Source organism: Medicago truncatula, chromosome 1 (assembly GCF_003473485.1).
Source record: "Medicago truncatula cultivar Jemalong A17 chromosome 1, MtrunA17r5.0-ANR, whole genome shotgun sequence".
Taxonomy (NCBI): Eukaryota; Viridiplantae; Streptophyta; class Magnoliopsida; order Fabales; family Fabaceae; genus Medicago; species Medicago truncatula.
Window position 1 is genome coordinate 356,977 of NC_053042.1, and position 17,367 is coordinate 374,343.

At 32.2% G+C, this 17,367-nt stretch overlaps 1 protein-coding gene and 1 non-coding gene across 5 annotated transcripts; both read left to right on the forward strand.

The window, feature by feature from the left end:
* Positions 1-3,496: 3,496 nt before the first annotated feature.
* Positions 3,497-13,095, forward strand: LOC11430546 (protein EMBRYO SAC DEVELOPMENT ARREST 30). Of its 4 annotated transcripts, none has more exons than XM_039831653.1 (11): positions 3,497-3,750; positions 5,225-5,445; positions 5,780-5,864; positions 6,629-6,699; positions 6,822-6,910; positions 7,001-7,244; positions 8,174-8,286; positions 8,768-8,858; positions 9,078-9,206; positions 11,027-11,580; positions 12,316-13,095. In XM_039831653.1, exons 2-11 carry the CDS (start codon positions 5,287-5,289, stop codon positions 12,761-12,763), a joined length of 1,983 nt encoding a protein of 660 aa, XP_039687587.1. In that variant the 5' UTR covers positions 3,497-3,750; positions 5,225-5,286; the 3' UTR covers positions 12,764-13,095. The 4 variants fall into 4 exon arrangements, with proteins under 4 accessions (XP_039687587.1, XP_039687582.1, XP_039687583.1 ...); XM_039831648.1 differs by having other exon boundaries at positions 3,498-3,750; positions 5,225-5,454; XM_039831649.1 differs by having other exon boundaries at positions 3,498-3,735; positions 5,223-5,454.
* A 1,274-nt stretch (positions 13,096-14,369) lies between these two features.
* On the forward strand, positions 14,370-14,455 carry TRNAY-GUA (transfer RNA tyrosine (anticodon GUA)). The gene is given in 2 exon segments: positions 14,370-14,406; positions 14,420-14,455. It is a non-coding gene; the product is annotated as a tRNA-Tyr (tRNA).
* Positions 14,456-17,367: the final 2,912 nt, after the last annotated feature.

Sequence of the window (17,367 nt, forward strand, 5' to 3'; positions counted from 1 at the left end):
GCGAGTTAAGAACGTTAAAATATGGCTTTACACAAATAAAATATAAATTTTTGACAAAATGAAAAATTAATTATGAATTTTTAAAGTGTCAAAAGCTCAAAAAACAAAACAACGGAAATCTCGACCTATAAATCGAATTTTGAGCTCATTATTTGCAGAGACATCTATAAAAATACATAAAAATGATCCGTAAAGTTTCATAACATTTCGAAGTCGTTTACATTTATTTTGATTTTTTAACCAGAACATGCAAAATTGAAAGAAAAAAAATCCGCGTAAGCGTATACTCACAAGTTACAATGGTAGAATATATGTTTTGTATTTTACAGAGTCATTTTTTAGACATAATGTATATTACAGGGTCAATTTGAACAATTAACCCGTTAAAATAAGAGAGATGAACCCGTCAATAATGTGTTAAATAAAATTCCGAGACCTATTTGCATATGAGAATTTTCAGATTGCCCAAATTTTTCTTTTTGTAACTGTGTTAATGGACTTTTGGGTTGGATCTAATGCACAAAAATTATCGATCGAGCCCGGACGACCGCCCGAAATCGCCGGGTGGTGAAACCGCCCTGCTTATGGTGGAGAAAACTTGACGGTCTAATTAATATCTTTCATTTTAGTTTGTTTAAAAATTTACTCCCTCCGTTTCAAAATACATGTTCATTTTGGAGAAATTGCACTAACCAAGAAACCAAATAAATTTTGTTATTTTTGATGAAAATATGTGTGTGTTTTCTATAATATCCTTAATCATTTATTATTTCATTTTATTTTTTTTTCTCTCTACAATAAATATGCAAGGGTATTATTGACAAGACAATAATTAATGTTGCATTGAAACTTGAAAGTGACAAGTATTGTGAAACAAAATTATTCTCTAAAATGGACAAGTATTATGAAACGGAGGGAGTAACTATTAATAAAACTCTCAACAACAATAGAATACCAACTAAATAACCATTATTTAAAAATAAAAAAAACTAAACAACCATTAACAGGCTTAACTAAATTGTTCTAACCTCGTTAATTGGGATTAGAATTCATTACAGCAATAAAAATACGCAATTGCACATATATGAATTGATTTCATCAACTTATGTTACACCATTATTAATGCATGGAATATGAATCTAAGTGAGTATAGAAATTACTAGTCTTAACAAGTGTTTTAAAAACACACGTTAAAGAATTACAGATAGAAATTTTGTTTTAGAAATTGTGTATTAATTTTTTGTTAGGAATCGTATAAGATAAAGTTTCTACTTTTAATTTACTAACTCTTAAACACTCCTTAACGTATGCCAATAATATTATTCTAACCGTATGTAGTTATCCATTCAAAATCTTAAAAAAGAAATCCAAACAAATTACGAGCAAATATATCAATAACAATGGTATCCAAAGTATACAAAGTTGACAACATACATTTTTCCATCACTATCTACTCTGTCTAGTTTCTACAATTACCTTATCTTAGCACATGCATGGAATATCTTATAACTTGTCATCTTTGCATTTAATTACCAATATAAAAAACCATATTGTGGTTCTTAATTAAATTCTTTTGTCCTCTCCTTCTTCGAGTAGCCTCATGTAACAGTATATATTCGTCAAAGATGGCAACGTCTTCAAATTTTTATAAAGAAGTTGGACTATCTATCGAACCTTTCAATTCCATGCATGGTAGGTGGAAATAGGGACAGCTCAGATAGTGACCCATCAACTTAAGATACCTTTCATATCTTTTCTATATAACTCAAATAACTATCTATAAATCATCCATTTATTTTCTAAAGTACGTACCTTCTCTAATTTAATTAGTTTCTAAAGTATATAAATGTAATATGTAGGGTCTCTTTGGGAAAAAAAAAAAAAAGAGCTTTTAGCTTATAGCTTATAAGCTTGTTTGACAAAAAAAGTTCTGTTTGGTAACACTTTTTTACCATGAGCTTATAGCTTATTTCACGAGCTTATAAACTATTTTTCAGAAGCTATTCCAAGTAGCGTTTGAGCTTATAGCTTATAGCTTCTCACTTTTTCTTCCAATTTTACCCTTATTATTTCATTTAAATTGTATTTTTATCCATTATAATTTTTATAATAAGCTACGTAATAAAGACTACTATCCCTTTATTCCAATTTTTGTATATATATCAGCTGGCCTTTTTTTTTTTGTTGAAAAAATATATACCTTCGTTTTTTTTTTTTACGGAACAAGATACTATTATTCTATTAGTGTTACTTTTTTATTTTTATTTTTTTGAGGTAAGTGTTATTTTCTTTATTTTCTGTTATTAGTATTACTCTATTAATGCTACATTTTTTTTGTTTTTGAGGTAAATGTTATTTTCTTTATAAAGTAGAAACACTTAAATGATAATAAATATAATATAAAATTTTAGTGAATAAAATTTAATTTAATTTATAATACATAGGATATATTAAATTAATAAATTTAAAGTATTTTTTTAAAGAAAAATTAGTTTACAAAATTACAAATACTTAAATTAATGATATAATTTTTTTTATGAATTAAGAATACCCTTTATGTCATTTTACATTTATCAGCTAGTTGAACCGTTATTTTTACCAAACACTTCAGTTAGCTTATCAGCTAAAAGCTATCAGCTAACTTATCAGCTATCCGCTATTTTTACCAAACAGAGCCGTAGTCGCTAAAGTATATAAAGTCTAAATTGAGATGTTAGGAATTAACATGATAGTTTTTTTTTTAACTAAAGAAAATTAATTGATATCATTAAATAAAATAATCTCAATATAAGGAGAACAAATCTCAAAAACATAGCGACTAGGCCAAGAATATGCGGCCTTAGCAATCGTATTAGTAGCTATGTTTGATTGACGTCTAACAAACTTCACTTCAAAGTTGAAAGATAAAGCTAACATAAACTAAGGACGTTAATACTCCCAATTTTAGAATACATATCCCATTTTTAAGATATACATTATTCATATAATTTATTTTGATAATGATTTGTTTAACTTATATATAAATACAAATATTAGCATGTAAATTGTAGTTCGATTTGTTTCGATAAATATTTTTAAAATAATTAATTTTTATAACTTTTTATTACATATCATTAAAGATGTCAACGATCAAAGTTCTGTATTGACATATATAAAGTGGTTGACTACAACATGTATTTTAAAATGGAGGAAGTATTTTTTTTTGAAAGTTTGACTGAAGAATATTCTAGTCAAGGATTAAACTTATGTGCTTCTAATTAATTTGACCATAACTTTTTTTTGTTGGAAATTTGGTCATAAGCGAAGTTGATCATTAACCACTTGAGACTAGTTTACTTCATTACTATTATTATTAGGGTGCTGCTAACCAGTGTCCCGGGGGCCGGTGGCGGATCTGGGGGTGGCAAGGGGGAGCCACCGCCACCCCTCTCTAAAAAAAAAATAAAAAAAATTAATACACTGGAAATTACTATAATGCCCTTAACTAATATGAATATTACCAATTCAATTTCATTTCTTCTTCCCCTTTCTCTTTCATCTGATGCGCGTTCCTCTTTTTTCTTCTCCCAGCCAAAGCAAAACCACCGAACAACATCCACCACCACACCACTGCCGGCGAGCCGCGACCACTCTTCTCCTTCTCCATCCATCACCGCCGCACCCCCCTCAATCTTCTGTATTGATTCTTTAGTTTAGAGAGCTATCTCCATCCATCTCTCTCCACAAGCCCTAATTGTTGTAACTTGTAAGGTAATGTGAAATTGAATGTAATTTCCTTCAATTCTGATTCTGATTTGATGATTAGATGTTCTTTAGTAATGTGAAATTGAATTTTTTTAGTTTTCGATTGCTACTGACATGAATGTTCTGCTTATTATTATGGTTTAGAACATGAACTCTGATTGCTACTGAACTGTTACTTGTGTTTAAATAATTGTATTGAGTGTGAGAGACGAATTCCAATTGAAAGCCTCGGTTTTAAATAATTGTTTTAGAGTTACTATAGGTAATTAAGAAAAGTTAACTTACTTCCTTTGCCAATTTTAATCATGTATGGCAATGACTTTGAGAGGAGGACGTAATCAATAATCCTAAATAGTAGAGGTGGAAAAGATGGAAAATGTAAGCTTATTTGATTCAAAAAAATGTAAGCATATCTTCAACTTCTAGCATGCCTAGATGAGCTAATCTTCCTCTATTTTTCATAGTGTTTGGTTTTTCTGTATATGACTAGCATGTTCTAGCAACTTGTCATGAAAAGTAGCAACATTCATGGCATTTTCCATCATAAAGATCTATCAAACCTGGCTCAACTTTTGAATTCAGCTATCATCGTCTTCTGTTTATGAAAATCAAGTGAAATTGGTTCATTTTGAAATCATTTATGTTATTTCAATGAAATTGAAACCGGCTATTGTTATGAAATTTGAATGTTATTAGAATTGATGTAACATTGAAACCATGTATTGTTAGTTGATTTTGAAACTGTTTCAACAAGAAAAGTTAAGATGAAAAGTCGGGATGCGTAAAGCATCACTTTGAATATGATGATCGGTTTTTAGTATTATTTTGTTGAAATTTTTTATGAACGACACCGAAATGGGTCGTATTGTATATTATATGATTTATATATTTTAGTTTATTTTTAAAGCTGCCACCCCAAAATTTTAGGTCTGGCTCCGCCACTGCATTCACGTGACTGATACGTGAATTTTTTAAATCATTAAAATAAAAAAACATGTCTTTCTATTTCTCTTTCCTCTTCTTTCTCCTTCATCCTCCCCTCGTCTCTCTCTTCTTCGGATCTAACCGGAAAACAACCTCTAAAAACCAAAACACAGTCGTTTTGAGCTCCGACCCGGAAAAGCAGGCGATTTGACCCGCTCCCGCTCCAGGTAAAGGCGGCCGCGAAACCCGCTATTGACCCGCTTTTCCCTAACGCGCGAATCGGGTGCGCTCTGACGCGGTAGGCTGTTTTTGGCCGCTCCGCGCCGGGAGCGGCCGCTATTAACAACAGAGATTCTGACAACCTTGAAATGCTGTTATTTAAGCATGTAATTATGTTACTAAATATAGTATGTGACGTGGGGAATCTGGTAATTCGGTGGAGGTTTACAGATGTGGTGCATTCTTTTTGTATGCTATAGTTATTTTTTTAACTTGTATCACTGTGGTGCGTGCTTCTTTTGACGAACCTGTTTTCTTGTATATACTTTTCTTATAGATGTTGCAGCTAAGTTCAAAATCGGCCGTTCGGCATTGGTGATGTAGAGTCACAGAGCCAATATGGCATTTGTAACTAAGATCAAATGGGTTGTTCTTTCTGTAATCTCTTTATCTGTGGTGTCTATCATTATTCATCTGTCTTTCGCAAAGTTGTGGACTGTTAACTTAGTGCCATATAGAGCAATTGCCAGTCTTCATGATGATTTTTCTTCTGTGGTGGTAAGGCAGGTTGGTTCTTATTCTATACATGTATATGTTGCTTGTATATGGTCAAATGTTTTGCCTTTTACTTAAGCACATCTTTGGCTGGGCGGAAAGGAAAGTAAAAGAGTGTGTAATTTTTCACTTTTGAATTAAGAGTTATATAAAAGTTTATAAAAGTGAATAAGGGCTTAGAACATAAGTTTTATGCCAATATGTCAGTTTTCCTTTCATTTTAAATTTATTAAATTACAGAATATATGTTCAAAATAAAAGCCCCCTTCCTTTCCCTCCAAAACCCTCTATCGAAACACCCCCTAATATATTGAGTTTATTTGCTTCAATGCTACAGGGTGTAAAGAATAAGAAGCTATGGGGTTCCATAAAGTCTTTGGAATCACTGCAGCCTAGTTTTGACGCTAGAAGCAATTATACTGGTAATATATTTTGACTTAAATTTCTTAGCTTTCTATTAGGGAGACATGCGACGACCAGAAGTGTGCTATTTAGGCTTGTAATTTTGTCGGTATGGCATTAAAAGTAAAAGTTTGTCGAAGTGTTCCTATCTTACATCTTGGTGATTAGCCTTTTTTTTTCTTTTGAATTTATAAATTTCATTTTAAATGAAGTCATATATTTATTCAGCATTACCAATATCTTACCTAGTAACCAGGTTCTAGATTGTTGTGAAAAAAAGGTATCATGGAGATGATTAACAGAAGCTGTTAATTTGTGTATTGAATTACAAATTGAGAGGAATGATGGATATCGTATAAAAATTGCTAAACTATAGATGCTGCATTCATGACAATTTAAAGTACAATTCATAGTATTTGCTCTTATTTGAATGTAATTGATAAACAAGAGATACTCTTTATGAAAATTAGACAAATGGAAGTTTTTTTCCTCCATTGAAATTACTTTCATATATAAAATGATTTTTAAATGAAATTTCGATTATCTAATTTTGATTTTTTTTTGTTGATGAGTGTCATGTCTTTAAGTTGGCTGTAACTGTTGCCTTTTCTCTAGTTTGACTAAGAATGTACATAACTGAGCTACTATTATTTGGTGATCATGATGTTTGACAATTTTTTACAATGAGTAAACCGTATTAAATATTATGTATATTTCCTCATTGTGCCATTTTCATCCGTCCTCTACATTTTCCATTTCAAGTTTGCGTTTCTTTCCTTCCCAGGTCCAAAGGAAAAGAATAATGGTTTCATCTATGCAAAAGTTTTTGGTGGATTTGCAAACATAAGATCATCGGTATGATCCATCAGATGTGCATAAGTCCTTTTTTATTTATTTTATTTTGAAGTCATTCCTATTTCTTTTGCAATTTAACAACAGTTTTTTTATTTATTTATTTATTTTTTTTTTTTTTATAGATCCCTGATTTGGTCGCTATATCTAGGCTTTTAAATGCTACTCTTGTCATTCCAGAATTTCAAGAGAGTCTTCGCTCAAAAGGAGTAAGGTATGTGCTGCAAGTTTTATGTGGTTATTACTTATTAGCATGCCACTGTGCTTTTATATAATTTATTCATGTTTTTAAATTTTTATTCAGCCCAATGTTCAAGAGTTTTTCCTATCTTTATGATGAGGAGCAGTTCATAGCATATCTAAAAAAAGATGTAATTATTGCAAAGACCCTGCCTGGAAGTTTGATGGAAAGGAGAAAAAGAAATGAATTTCCTACATTTAGGCCCAAAAGTTCATCTTCTCCAAACTTCTACATTCAAGAAATTTTACCGAAGTTAAAGAAATCTAAGGTTATTGGATTAATTATTGCCAATGGTGGAGCACTGCAGGTATTTCAGTATCCTGAAATTGTCAACTAATGCTTCTGTTTTGTGTGGATACAAGATTTTATTGGAAGAAAGATAGTACTCCCTCCGTCCCTTTTTATAAGAGTATTTTACAAAAATCAAGAGTATTAAGAAAAGTTGTTTGAGTAATAAAATTGTCACAAATGCATGCTACTGTTTCCAAATTACTCTCTATCTATAGAGATATTTAATGTTAACTTTCATATTTCAAGGTATATTGATAATATTAATGAGGGGTGTATTTGGAAAAAGAGTAATAAATGCGTCTAGAAATTTGACGATAGTCTTATATTTACGGACAATTTTTGTAAAGTAGTCTTATAAAAAGGGACGGAGGGAGTAAAATATTTCATCTCTATATCAAAAATATTTCATTAATGACTTCAGACTTCCATGTATATGCTTGATCTGCTTAGCTTCATTCTTATGCAAAAAAATCAATGTCTGAATATGATAACAAATGCACATGGTATGCGGTGGACTTACACTCGATCAAGTGTTTTATGCTAAAAGTTTCTTAGATTCCTGCATCATATATTTTATACTTTGCTTGTCGATTTTGTGTCAATTTTTTCTTTTTGGTTTCTCATTGGTTCCCTTGAAAGTAATCCTATTTGAGGAATTACAATATCTTTTTATTTCCGACATTTTGATAATTTAAAATATTAAACATTGGTTGTGATTCCATCACCTAAACCTTCCCATGTTCAAATGCTTGCTTATGTTCTTTTTCTTTTGTAGCAAGTGAATTGCTTCTTTTTTGTTTTCATTGTTTTTCTGTTCAAATCTTTGAAAACAGGAAACAAGTGAAAAACTCTGACAGATTTGTAATTAAATGTGAAAACAGAAAAATATTTTCTGAAACTAATCAGGCCCTAGAATTTCCTTTCTTACACATTTTGTTTCTGCAGTCCGTACTTCCACCTACCATGGCAGAGATTCAGAGGCTGAGATGCAGAGTTTCTTTCCAGGCCCTTCAATTTCGTCCAGAAATTCAAATGCTTGGCCATCGTATGGTTAACAAGTATGAATGCCTTTAATGTAAACTAATTGATGTCAACGTGCATTACTATTACATATTACTTCCTTGTTATTTGAAAGTGTTTATTATTATTTATTTTTTTGGGGGGGGGGGGTCTTTAAAAATTATAATTTAGTTTCTGTTATCCAATATAACAAAATGAAAATGTAGTTTGTTAGCTATGGGGCTTATATTAGGACAGAGTAGTTACCTAGTTAGTCAGACGGAATTAGTTACATAATAAATAGGAAGATACAAGGGTATAGATGAATCATTTAGATTTATTTATAGAGTAAATACAGTCATGGCTCAGTAGTTAGTGGAAAACCAAGAAATAAAATAATTCCTTTCGTTTTCTAATTCTATTGTGAGCTCCTAACATTTTAGGTTTCCAGTAGAGTTTTATATGGATTTTCTCTATGGTGGTCGGTGGTCTTCTGGAGTTGATGACTGGATGTATAAGAAATTTATGCTGTCTTTTTAGGTTGAGATCGTTGGGGCAACCCTTTTTAGCATACCATCCTGGCCTACTGAGAGAAACCTTGGCATACAATGGTTGTGCAGAACTTTTTCAGGTTTGTTGTGTTTCTCTTCCTTACCATTACTAATTGAAATATTGTTCTACTTTTACAGTATATAAATCTTTCTGTGGTAGACTACTTCTGATTTTTTTTAGTTTAGTGGTTACATTAGAAACTTGTAATATTTCAGTTGGCAGACACTGTTTATCCTTACGCTTGCCTTGCGTTTCTTTTTTTCTCTTTGCTTATTTTGTTGAGGTTTTGTTTTGTTAGGATGTACACACTGAACTCATACAACATCGAAGGGCTCAAATGATAAAGGATAAAATTCTTAATGAGGATTTGAATGTGGATTCACACTTGCGAAGAGATAAAGGTCTATGTCCCCTCATGCCTGAAGAGGTATGATAAATTTTCCAGTAGGGTTTCCTGGTAGATTTTCGTGGTTTTTGTCCTATTTTCAGTTATAACCTTTTGTACTTCTAATAAAAAAAGTAACCTATTTGTCCTATTTCCTGGTACAATTTTGTGGATTCATATTTCTAAAAAAAAAATCTTAAAAGTAACCTTTTGTACTTGGAGACAATGACAAATGTAATCCCTGACTCCATTTGACACTGATCCTGGATGGATGCCAAGTTTAGATGTCAAGTCTTACCATCTCTATATAATATTTTCTGAACTTATAATCAAAATAGTCCCCCCGACTCCCAAGAATTTGTTGGCTTGGGTATGATTTATTTTGCAACAACTGTAAAAGGTGAATATCCTTAAGACAGTTCCGAAAGAATAGGATATTCAATTTGCTTGTAGTAGGCGCCAATAGTTGCAGGAGAGGGAAGTTCATTTTATTTTATGATTACACATACTTTTCTTAGAAGTAGACTAAGATCCCTGCTGAACATATTTAGAAACTGTATGTTTTCACTCAAGTATATGTACTGTGAAACAGAGTTATTCTCTTGCTTTTAATGTTTACTACTCTTAGGGGAAGTTACAAATCATTCTATAAAAACACATAAATTTATTCGAGTCGTTCGAAGAACTTTTACATTTGTTTTGCTGGTTTTCATTTTTATGCTGTTTGCACCAAAACATGTGATAAAAGTTGGGTTATCATGATTCCTTATCAATTTTCTTTGTTGCTAGGCTACAAGTAATATAACATGATTGGACTAAAAGATTTGATGAACAAATTTATTAATGATAATGATAGAATTGAAGTAATTTGGGGGGAAGACGGGATGCATTTGAAGGTTTCAGGGGTAGTAGTAATGCTAAATCAACCATGATGTAATGACAGTAATTAGTGTAATGACAGTAATCATGTTATAATATAACATGATTGGACTAAAAGATTTGATGAACAAATTTATTAATGATAATGATAGAATTGAAGTAATTTGGGGGGGAAGACGGGATGCATTTGAAGGTTTCAGGGGTAGTAGTAATGCTAAATCAACCATGATGTAATGACAGTAATTAGTGTTTACTACATTAAAACCCAAGGTGACCTTGAATCACATGATTGGGGCCTAACTCATCCGTACAAATCTACCATGATGTAATGACAGTAATTAGTGTTTACTACATTAAACCCAAGGTCACCTTGAATCACATGATTGGGGCCTAACTCATCCGTACAAATCTATGAGGGCCTCCTCTTTATAAACTTTTATCAGGATTCCTATCTATCCGATGTGGTACTTGGGTTTTTCCCAACGAAGAGGCTGATTCCATGGCTCAAACTTGTGACCTCCTCGTCATGCAGCCATAACTCCGATCATTGCACTATACCCCGCCCCACTCAACACTTAAAAACTGCATGAGTAAAATTTGGAAAGAGGTATTGAAATCAAGATATGTGGTGGTTTTGGGGTGCCAACTTAGTTGAGATGTCATTTCTGCCATGTGTTGCTTTTGCACTCTAATTTTGTTTAAAAAACAAATCAAGAAATTTAAAACTGAAAATAATAAATTCATCTTGCACAAATTCATTTTGCACCCAAAATACCTGTCGAGCAACTCTAAAATGCTAATGGCTCTCAATTGTGCATGCAAGATCTAGCCTGAGTGCAACAAATTTTACAATTAAAATTGAAGTAATGTGGCCTTCTGGGAGCATTGCTTCCATTTTTGTGGATAGATATTAATTGCCTTTTGGAATTAATTTTTTTTACCGTTCGGAGATTAGATTTGTTATTTTGTTTAAACTTTTACAGGTTGGCATTCTCCTTCGAGTAATGGGTTATCCTTCCAAAACAATAATTTACCTGGCTGGCTCTGAAACATTCGGTGGTCAACGTGTTTTAATTCCTTTGCGGTCCATGTTTATCAATACACTGGATCGCACTTCCTTGTGCAGTGAGAAAGAATTGTCTGACTTGGTTGAACCTGAACCACCTCTTCCTCAAAATATTTTTCGGACACCTCCTTCAAAAAGCGAGGAAGAACTTAAAGAAGAATGGAAGAGGGCCGGTCCTCGGCCTCGGCCTCTACCGCCACCTCCAAATAGACCAATTTACCAACATGAAAAGGAAGGCTGGTATGGTTGGATCACTGAGACCCCTACAGAACCTGATCCTTCACCTATGGATATGAGGATGAAAGCGCATAGATTACTTTGGGACGCACTAGATTACATTGTTTCTTTGGAAGCAGATGCCTTCTTTCCTGGATATAACAATGATGGAAGTGGATGGCCAGATTTTTCAAGCCTTGTCATGGGACATCGGCTGCACGAGACTGCTTCTTCTAGAACATACCGACCGGACAGGTAAATGCTCTTTGGTGTTTATCTCAATTTATTGATATTCGTTAAGATATAAAAAGGTTTCATATAAATCATCAAATTTTCTTATTTTATTGGGGAACTAGAGTTGCCAAGTTACTGAGTTCAATGAGCGGGTGAAAGATGACATTATTTTGTGATCTCTTTCTTTTTGGGCTGGAACTATGTGGGGGAAAGGGTAAATATATAGAGCAACGAGCCACGCTATTTCCTTTTACTCCACTTCAGTAACCAACAATGCTCAGAGATGGCATGTTTTGTCTTGACTCTTGATTGAATATTTATCTAAGGAACACTATTACAACTTTCTTCGGTCCTATTCCAGACATCCATACATGTCAGTATTTAAACAAATGCTAGACAAGACAATTCTCTTGCAGCAGACCACAGACAAGCCTAGGGCCTGTCTTTGGCACTTTCTGGATAAATTTTATGCATATTTGTTGTTCTGTCAATAAATTGTGTGCATAGTATGCCTTCCTTCCTTTCCACCTATGTTTTTTCTAATGCGGTAATTTTTTATTGATTGTCTTGATGCCTTGAGAATTGCATGTATGTATGCATCTGAAGGTGATGAGTATGATGAACTTCTGTTTCCGCGCTTTGAACTTCTCAGCATTCTAATTCTTTGAAAACCATGTAGTTGATTGTGGTTTTGGTTAGTTGAAATTTCCCTTAATTCTACATTTTAGTGACCCTATTTCCTCATGTTTCTTACAGGAAAGTTGTTGCGGAACTTTTCAACATGAACCGTGAGAATTTGTACCATCCAAAACACAATTGGACAATTTTAGTGCAAGAACATCTTAACAAAAGTATGACCGAGGAAGGCCTCATAAGGCAATCTCGATTGTCAAAACCAGCAATGTTCCTTTCACATCCACTTCCAGAATGCTCTTGTAGAGTAGCTTCTGCCAGCGTTGCTAACCGTGTTAGAGGTGAGGATGGCCAATTTCTATATGGAGGCGAAGACCTTTGCCCCAAATGGATGCAGCATGCTAGTCTGTCAGGTTCGATGGGGAAAGAAGGGGTAAAATCTGAAGACGATGGGCTCCCAGATTATGAGAGTAATGATTTTGTTGATGAATCTGAGTCTGAAAAAGATGGTGGTAAAACTGATCAGACTCAAGTCTGGGATCAAGATGAGGAAATGGATCCAAATGACTAATAGTGGACGTGCATATCATAACTACAGTCTATAGATATACAGCATCCAATTTTTCTGAAATTTGAGAGGTATAGGTTATAAGGTGCTCCGGCAACGCACATGTCTCAATGCTATCTGTGCTGAGCATATTGGTATTCAAATATATTCTTTCATTAATTTTTTGGTTATTTCCATAGACAAAGATAACAATTTCTTTTACTTTTCACTTTCCACTTTCATCTGAATTTTTGTTGTAACATACACACATTACGAACAGAAGGAAAAAAAGATCAGCTGTCTGCATAATTGGAGAACATATAAAGTTAGAAGCAGAGTTTTTGTTTAGAGATTAATCCATATATGGCTGCTATCCTTTTTTTTTTTTTTTTTTTTTTTTACACCACATGATCTCTCTCTTTTTAAAGTTCTTAGTGCGATGAATATAATTATTACTAACACGGCAATCCATGGAAACAAAGCTCTGAAACAAATAAGATCAAGAAACTTCGGGTTCCCGTAAAATCTTGGCAATATAAAACTGATGAACAACGGAAGCATAAAAAATACTCCACTTTGCATCCTCTCCTTCCAATCACTCTCTCATCCTCCCCCTCATTCAAGATCTTTGTCCGTCTGCCTTTCAATCTTTTTTCCTTACGTTTTCTCTACCTTGATATTCTCTTTAAAATTTAAAGAGAGATAGACACATATTGTGGAGGCCCAAGAGGGAGAACATGCAAGGAAAAAATTAAGAGAGAAAGAGACAAACAAACATATCTTTGAACGAGAGATGAAAGAGTGACCGGAAGAACAAAGAAGAGAATTCAAAGTGTAAAAAAGGTCAAAAATATAAAGTTTATCTACACTTTATATTAAATATATAATTTTATGATAAATAATTGTTGTTTACAATAATAATAAAAAATCATTTTTAGTAGTCTTAATCTATGTAATATTGAAGAGACCTAAATATTATTTGGTTGAGCTATTGAATAACCATCATTTTAATCTTGAACTATAAACTTCTCATCAATTTAGTCACTAAACTATAAAAATATAAAAAATATTCTCTAAACTATATAAAATTCATCAATTTAGTCCATGATATTGAGATTTTGGTGTCAAATTGATGGATTTTCAAATACTCTAGAGACTAAATTGACGAATTTTGTAATAGTTTAGGGACTAAATTGAAGTGAAAGTGATAGTTAGAGAATAAATTGATGGTTTATTTCATATTTAGTCACGCTTGAATTTCAAAACAAAAGCTGGTCAAGTTCAATTTCAAAAGTACATACATGCTACAGTCAATTTTAATTTTAATACAATTCATATTTCTTATTTATTTTACATTTTCAATGTCAAATAAAATAAAAAATTGTTAGCCATAATATCAACTAATAATATTTTTTTAGTGGTTAATAGTACTAATTTTACACTAGAAATTTAGTTCTTCACTTTAGATGAGTTGGATGCCACAAAAATTAACAAAATACAAATTACACAATAGATTAACAGTAGAATTCATATTAAATAAAAAAAATAAAATCAAACACGCTGAAATTGAGTAAAAACAAACGCATTGAATTATGTTAATATATTTATTATACCAGGTTCGTATCATCATCCGACCTTAGCTCAGTTGGTAGAGCGGAGGACTGTAGTTGTTTAACAGACATCCTTAGGTCACTGGTTCGAATTCGGTAGGTCGGATTTTTGTTTTTGCTTTGTATATTTTTTTAAACATCAACATTATTTATTCGAAATAGTGATAAATCAACAAAATGGTGGGCCGTTTTTTTTGTAATATCAGCTTTTTGCCAGACAGTAAAATAGGTTTTGGTTTAGGTATGAAGTGAGTTTAGATTGTCTTTTAGAAACCTGTGTTTCTTCAGATCAACAAAATATAAGATGAAAATGATTTAAATGCACGCCACTTGGTTCATGGATAGAAGATTTGAGCATTGCATCACATATTTGGACATTTTAAATCTGATGTTAAGTATTGAAAGAATTAGGTATTGTAGAAGAGGCAAAAGAGCATCCGAAGGAGAGGCATGGAGTAGTAGCTCATTAACCGAAGAGGCTCTAAGCTTAACAAAAAAAAATCTACACATTAATTTTTTCTCTCTAAGAGCAATAGAGTATGGATCTATTTAGTTGAGTGCGTTTAGTTATTTTCCTAATATCCGGTTTATGGAATAGTATTAAATATCCATGTAATGGTTGCATTTAATAAGATAATTTTTTCTAAATTGAAATGGTTGAAATCTTATTTGCTATCTACTTCTCTCTCCCTATTTTATCATATGTCACTTTGTGTCATTTTCACACATATTAGAAAATATAATTAGTTTTGTTGATTTTGTTAAAAACTTACACTATGATCCTATATTACCCTTACTAACACTTTTATAATTGCACTCAATATCTCTCTTACCAAAATTCATACACTAGTCGCCATTTAATATTACCAAACCAATGTTTTATGTCTTTCCCTAAGTGTAGTACGTTATTATGATCAGTGTTTCACGAGGCTTTAATACCATGTAAGATGGTATTTGCCTCGTATATTTCATTGCATAATCGTGTATATATACAAGGGTAGCTTAACTATCAAGACATTGTCAAATCATAGCTGTGATTTCCCAATCAATATAAAATATATTTACACCCTACATATAAATGATATACATATTAATCTTAGAATTTATTGTTGATCCTATCATAGCCTTACAAAACTGGTTTGTGAGACGATGATTGTCCCCGCTTATAAACACTTGTTCATGTTGTCTCTTATCTAATTTGAGATTCTTTAAGAATAAGTAAACTATCAGATTGAGTCTCAAAATTGTGAGCGTCGGACAATTTGGGATCCTAAATTACAAAATAGCAAATTTCTCCCTCAAATTAAATAATCCCAATCAAAATGCTCCTTTTCTTAAGTGGTTTTGTTAGGGTGGCGAGATGTAAGTGTATATGTCCTTTTGAAATAGCAATTTTCTCCCTCAAATTAAATAATCCCAATCAAAATGCTCAAAAAAATTACGACTATTTCTCATCCTTTCCCCATTAAATAAGGTATTATATCGGAAGCACGTTTTCAGTGGTGTATTTCATCTGAAAATATTCCATCGTACAAATTTGAGCATATAAGGTGTAACATCCCGATATTTTATATATGTATTTTTATAAATAATTTTCTTGGCTTGCCACTTAGTTGTTCAACAATTTATTTTATGTGCGAGAAACTTTACAAAATCTTGACATTCTTTACTTTGGTTTATTAATTGAATCTGATTTCATCTATTTCATTTTTATTAATCAATTTGGTGTGAAAAAATAGGATAATTATTTCTTAAATTATTTATATTTATTCTAATAAAATCCTTTACTGTGCTGCATCTTTATTTGTAACTTATTTTAAAGGTAATTTTTGGTATTAAATTAATTATTGCATAAGTTGGTTTTCAGTTTTGAGATATATACTACACGTTTTTCTTTTTAAGGGATCTATAGATGTAGTATAGTTCTTTGGTTGCCTAACTGCCGAGTCAAATACCTTGCATTTTGCATCCTAATTTATCGGTTCTAGTGGCTTTGAGTGGGAGAAATAATAGCAACAGTTATATATCCTTCTGCGTATAAAAAGTATAGGACGTGAGTGTAGGAGAGTTACCAGCCAGTTCTAACTCAGCCTATACATATGAGCATATGAATTCATGGTGAAAATATTTCTATTTCATTGTCCAAGCTAAAGCCATACCATGTATTCCCTTTCTCTCACACGTTGGATCAATTAGTTGGGTGAGTTACACATTGAAATCAGTTTCTTCCACCAATATAATTAGCCAAACCTAGAAGGCAAACTCCATCCCCCTCCAAAGGATCATACGCAAATTATTCCCTCTCACAGTATTCTCTTATTACTTCCTATTCTTTGACTACACAAATCATTTTGTATACAAATATTTTCCAAGCTCATCAATCAACTCCTAGAGTTTATTCCTCACAAAATTCGTGTATGTCCTAATGTACTCCATGTCCTATTTTCTAGTTTAATTTTATTCTCCAATCTCTAATCATGAAATTATTGTTTCGTGGAACTTACTTTTGTTTCCCCTGAACATGTTGTTGGTGGAATTATGACCGAGCATTCATTCATATGACCGAGCATTCATTCACCGTTCGATCGGGTTAAATTTTAGGAAAACATTTTCCAACTTGTGGTTATTCTTTTTCAACGGAGTCTAGAGCGAGATAAATTGTCCATGCTTTGAACCTGCAAATTTAGAGGACCTTGTAGTCGTTTGATTGGGAGGAAAGCTTACGAGGTAAGGGCTTTTTCCCCATACGTCCATACTAAGTGCTAGACTATGTTATTAAGTAGAGGTAGTAATTCTTGTCTTCTAAAAAGAAAAATAGTTAAAACGTATTTTCATAGTAAAATTTATCCTTTCTAAAAGTGATTATTATTAATTATGAGTGATTATTCTTAATTATGTTTTATATGAAAGTAGTGTATGATAATGTGGTGTGGATTGATATATTTTATATTATTATGCTTTATATGTTTTGTGGCGTTGGAAAAGAAATGTTACATTTTCTTGATGAATTAAAGAAGA

What these genes read in the sequence shown, in the direction of transcription:
- LOC11430546 (XM_039831648.1), top strand. Translation starts at nt 5,287, where the DNA reads ATGGCATTTGTAACTAAGATCAAATGGGTTGTTCTTTCTGTAATCTCT. An exon ending in GTTGTGCAGAACTTTTTCAG is followed by an intron (nt 8,859 to 9,077) that starts GTTTGTTGTGTT and finishes TTGTTTTGTTAG; the next exon opens with GATGTACACACTGAACTCAT. An exon ending in AGAACATACCGACCGGACAG is followed by an intron (nt 11,581 to 12,315) that starts GTAAATGCTCTT and finishes TGTTTCTTACAG; the next exon opens with GAAAGTTGTTGCGGAACTTT.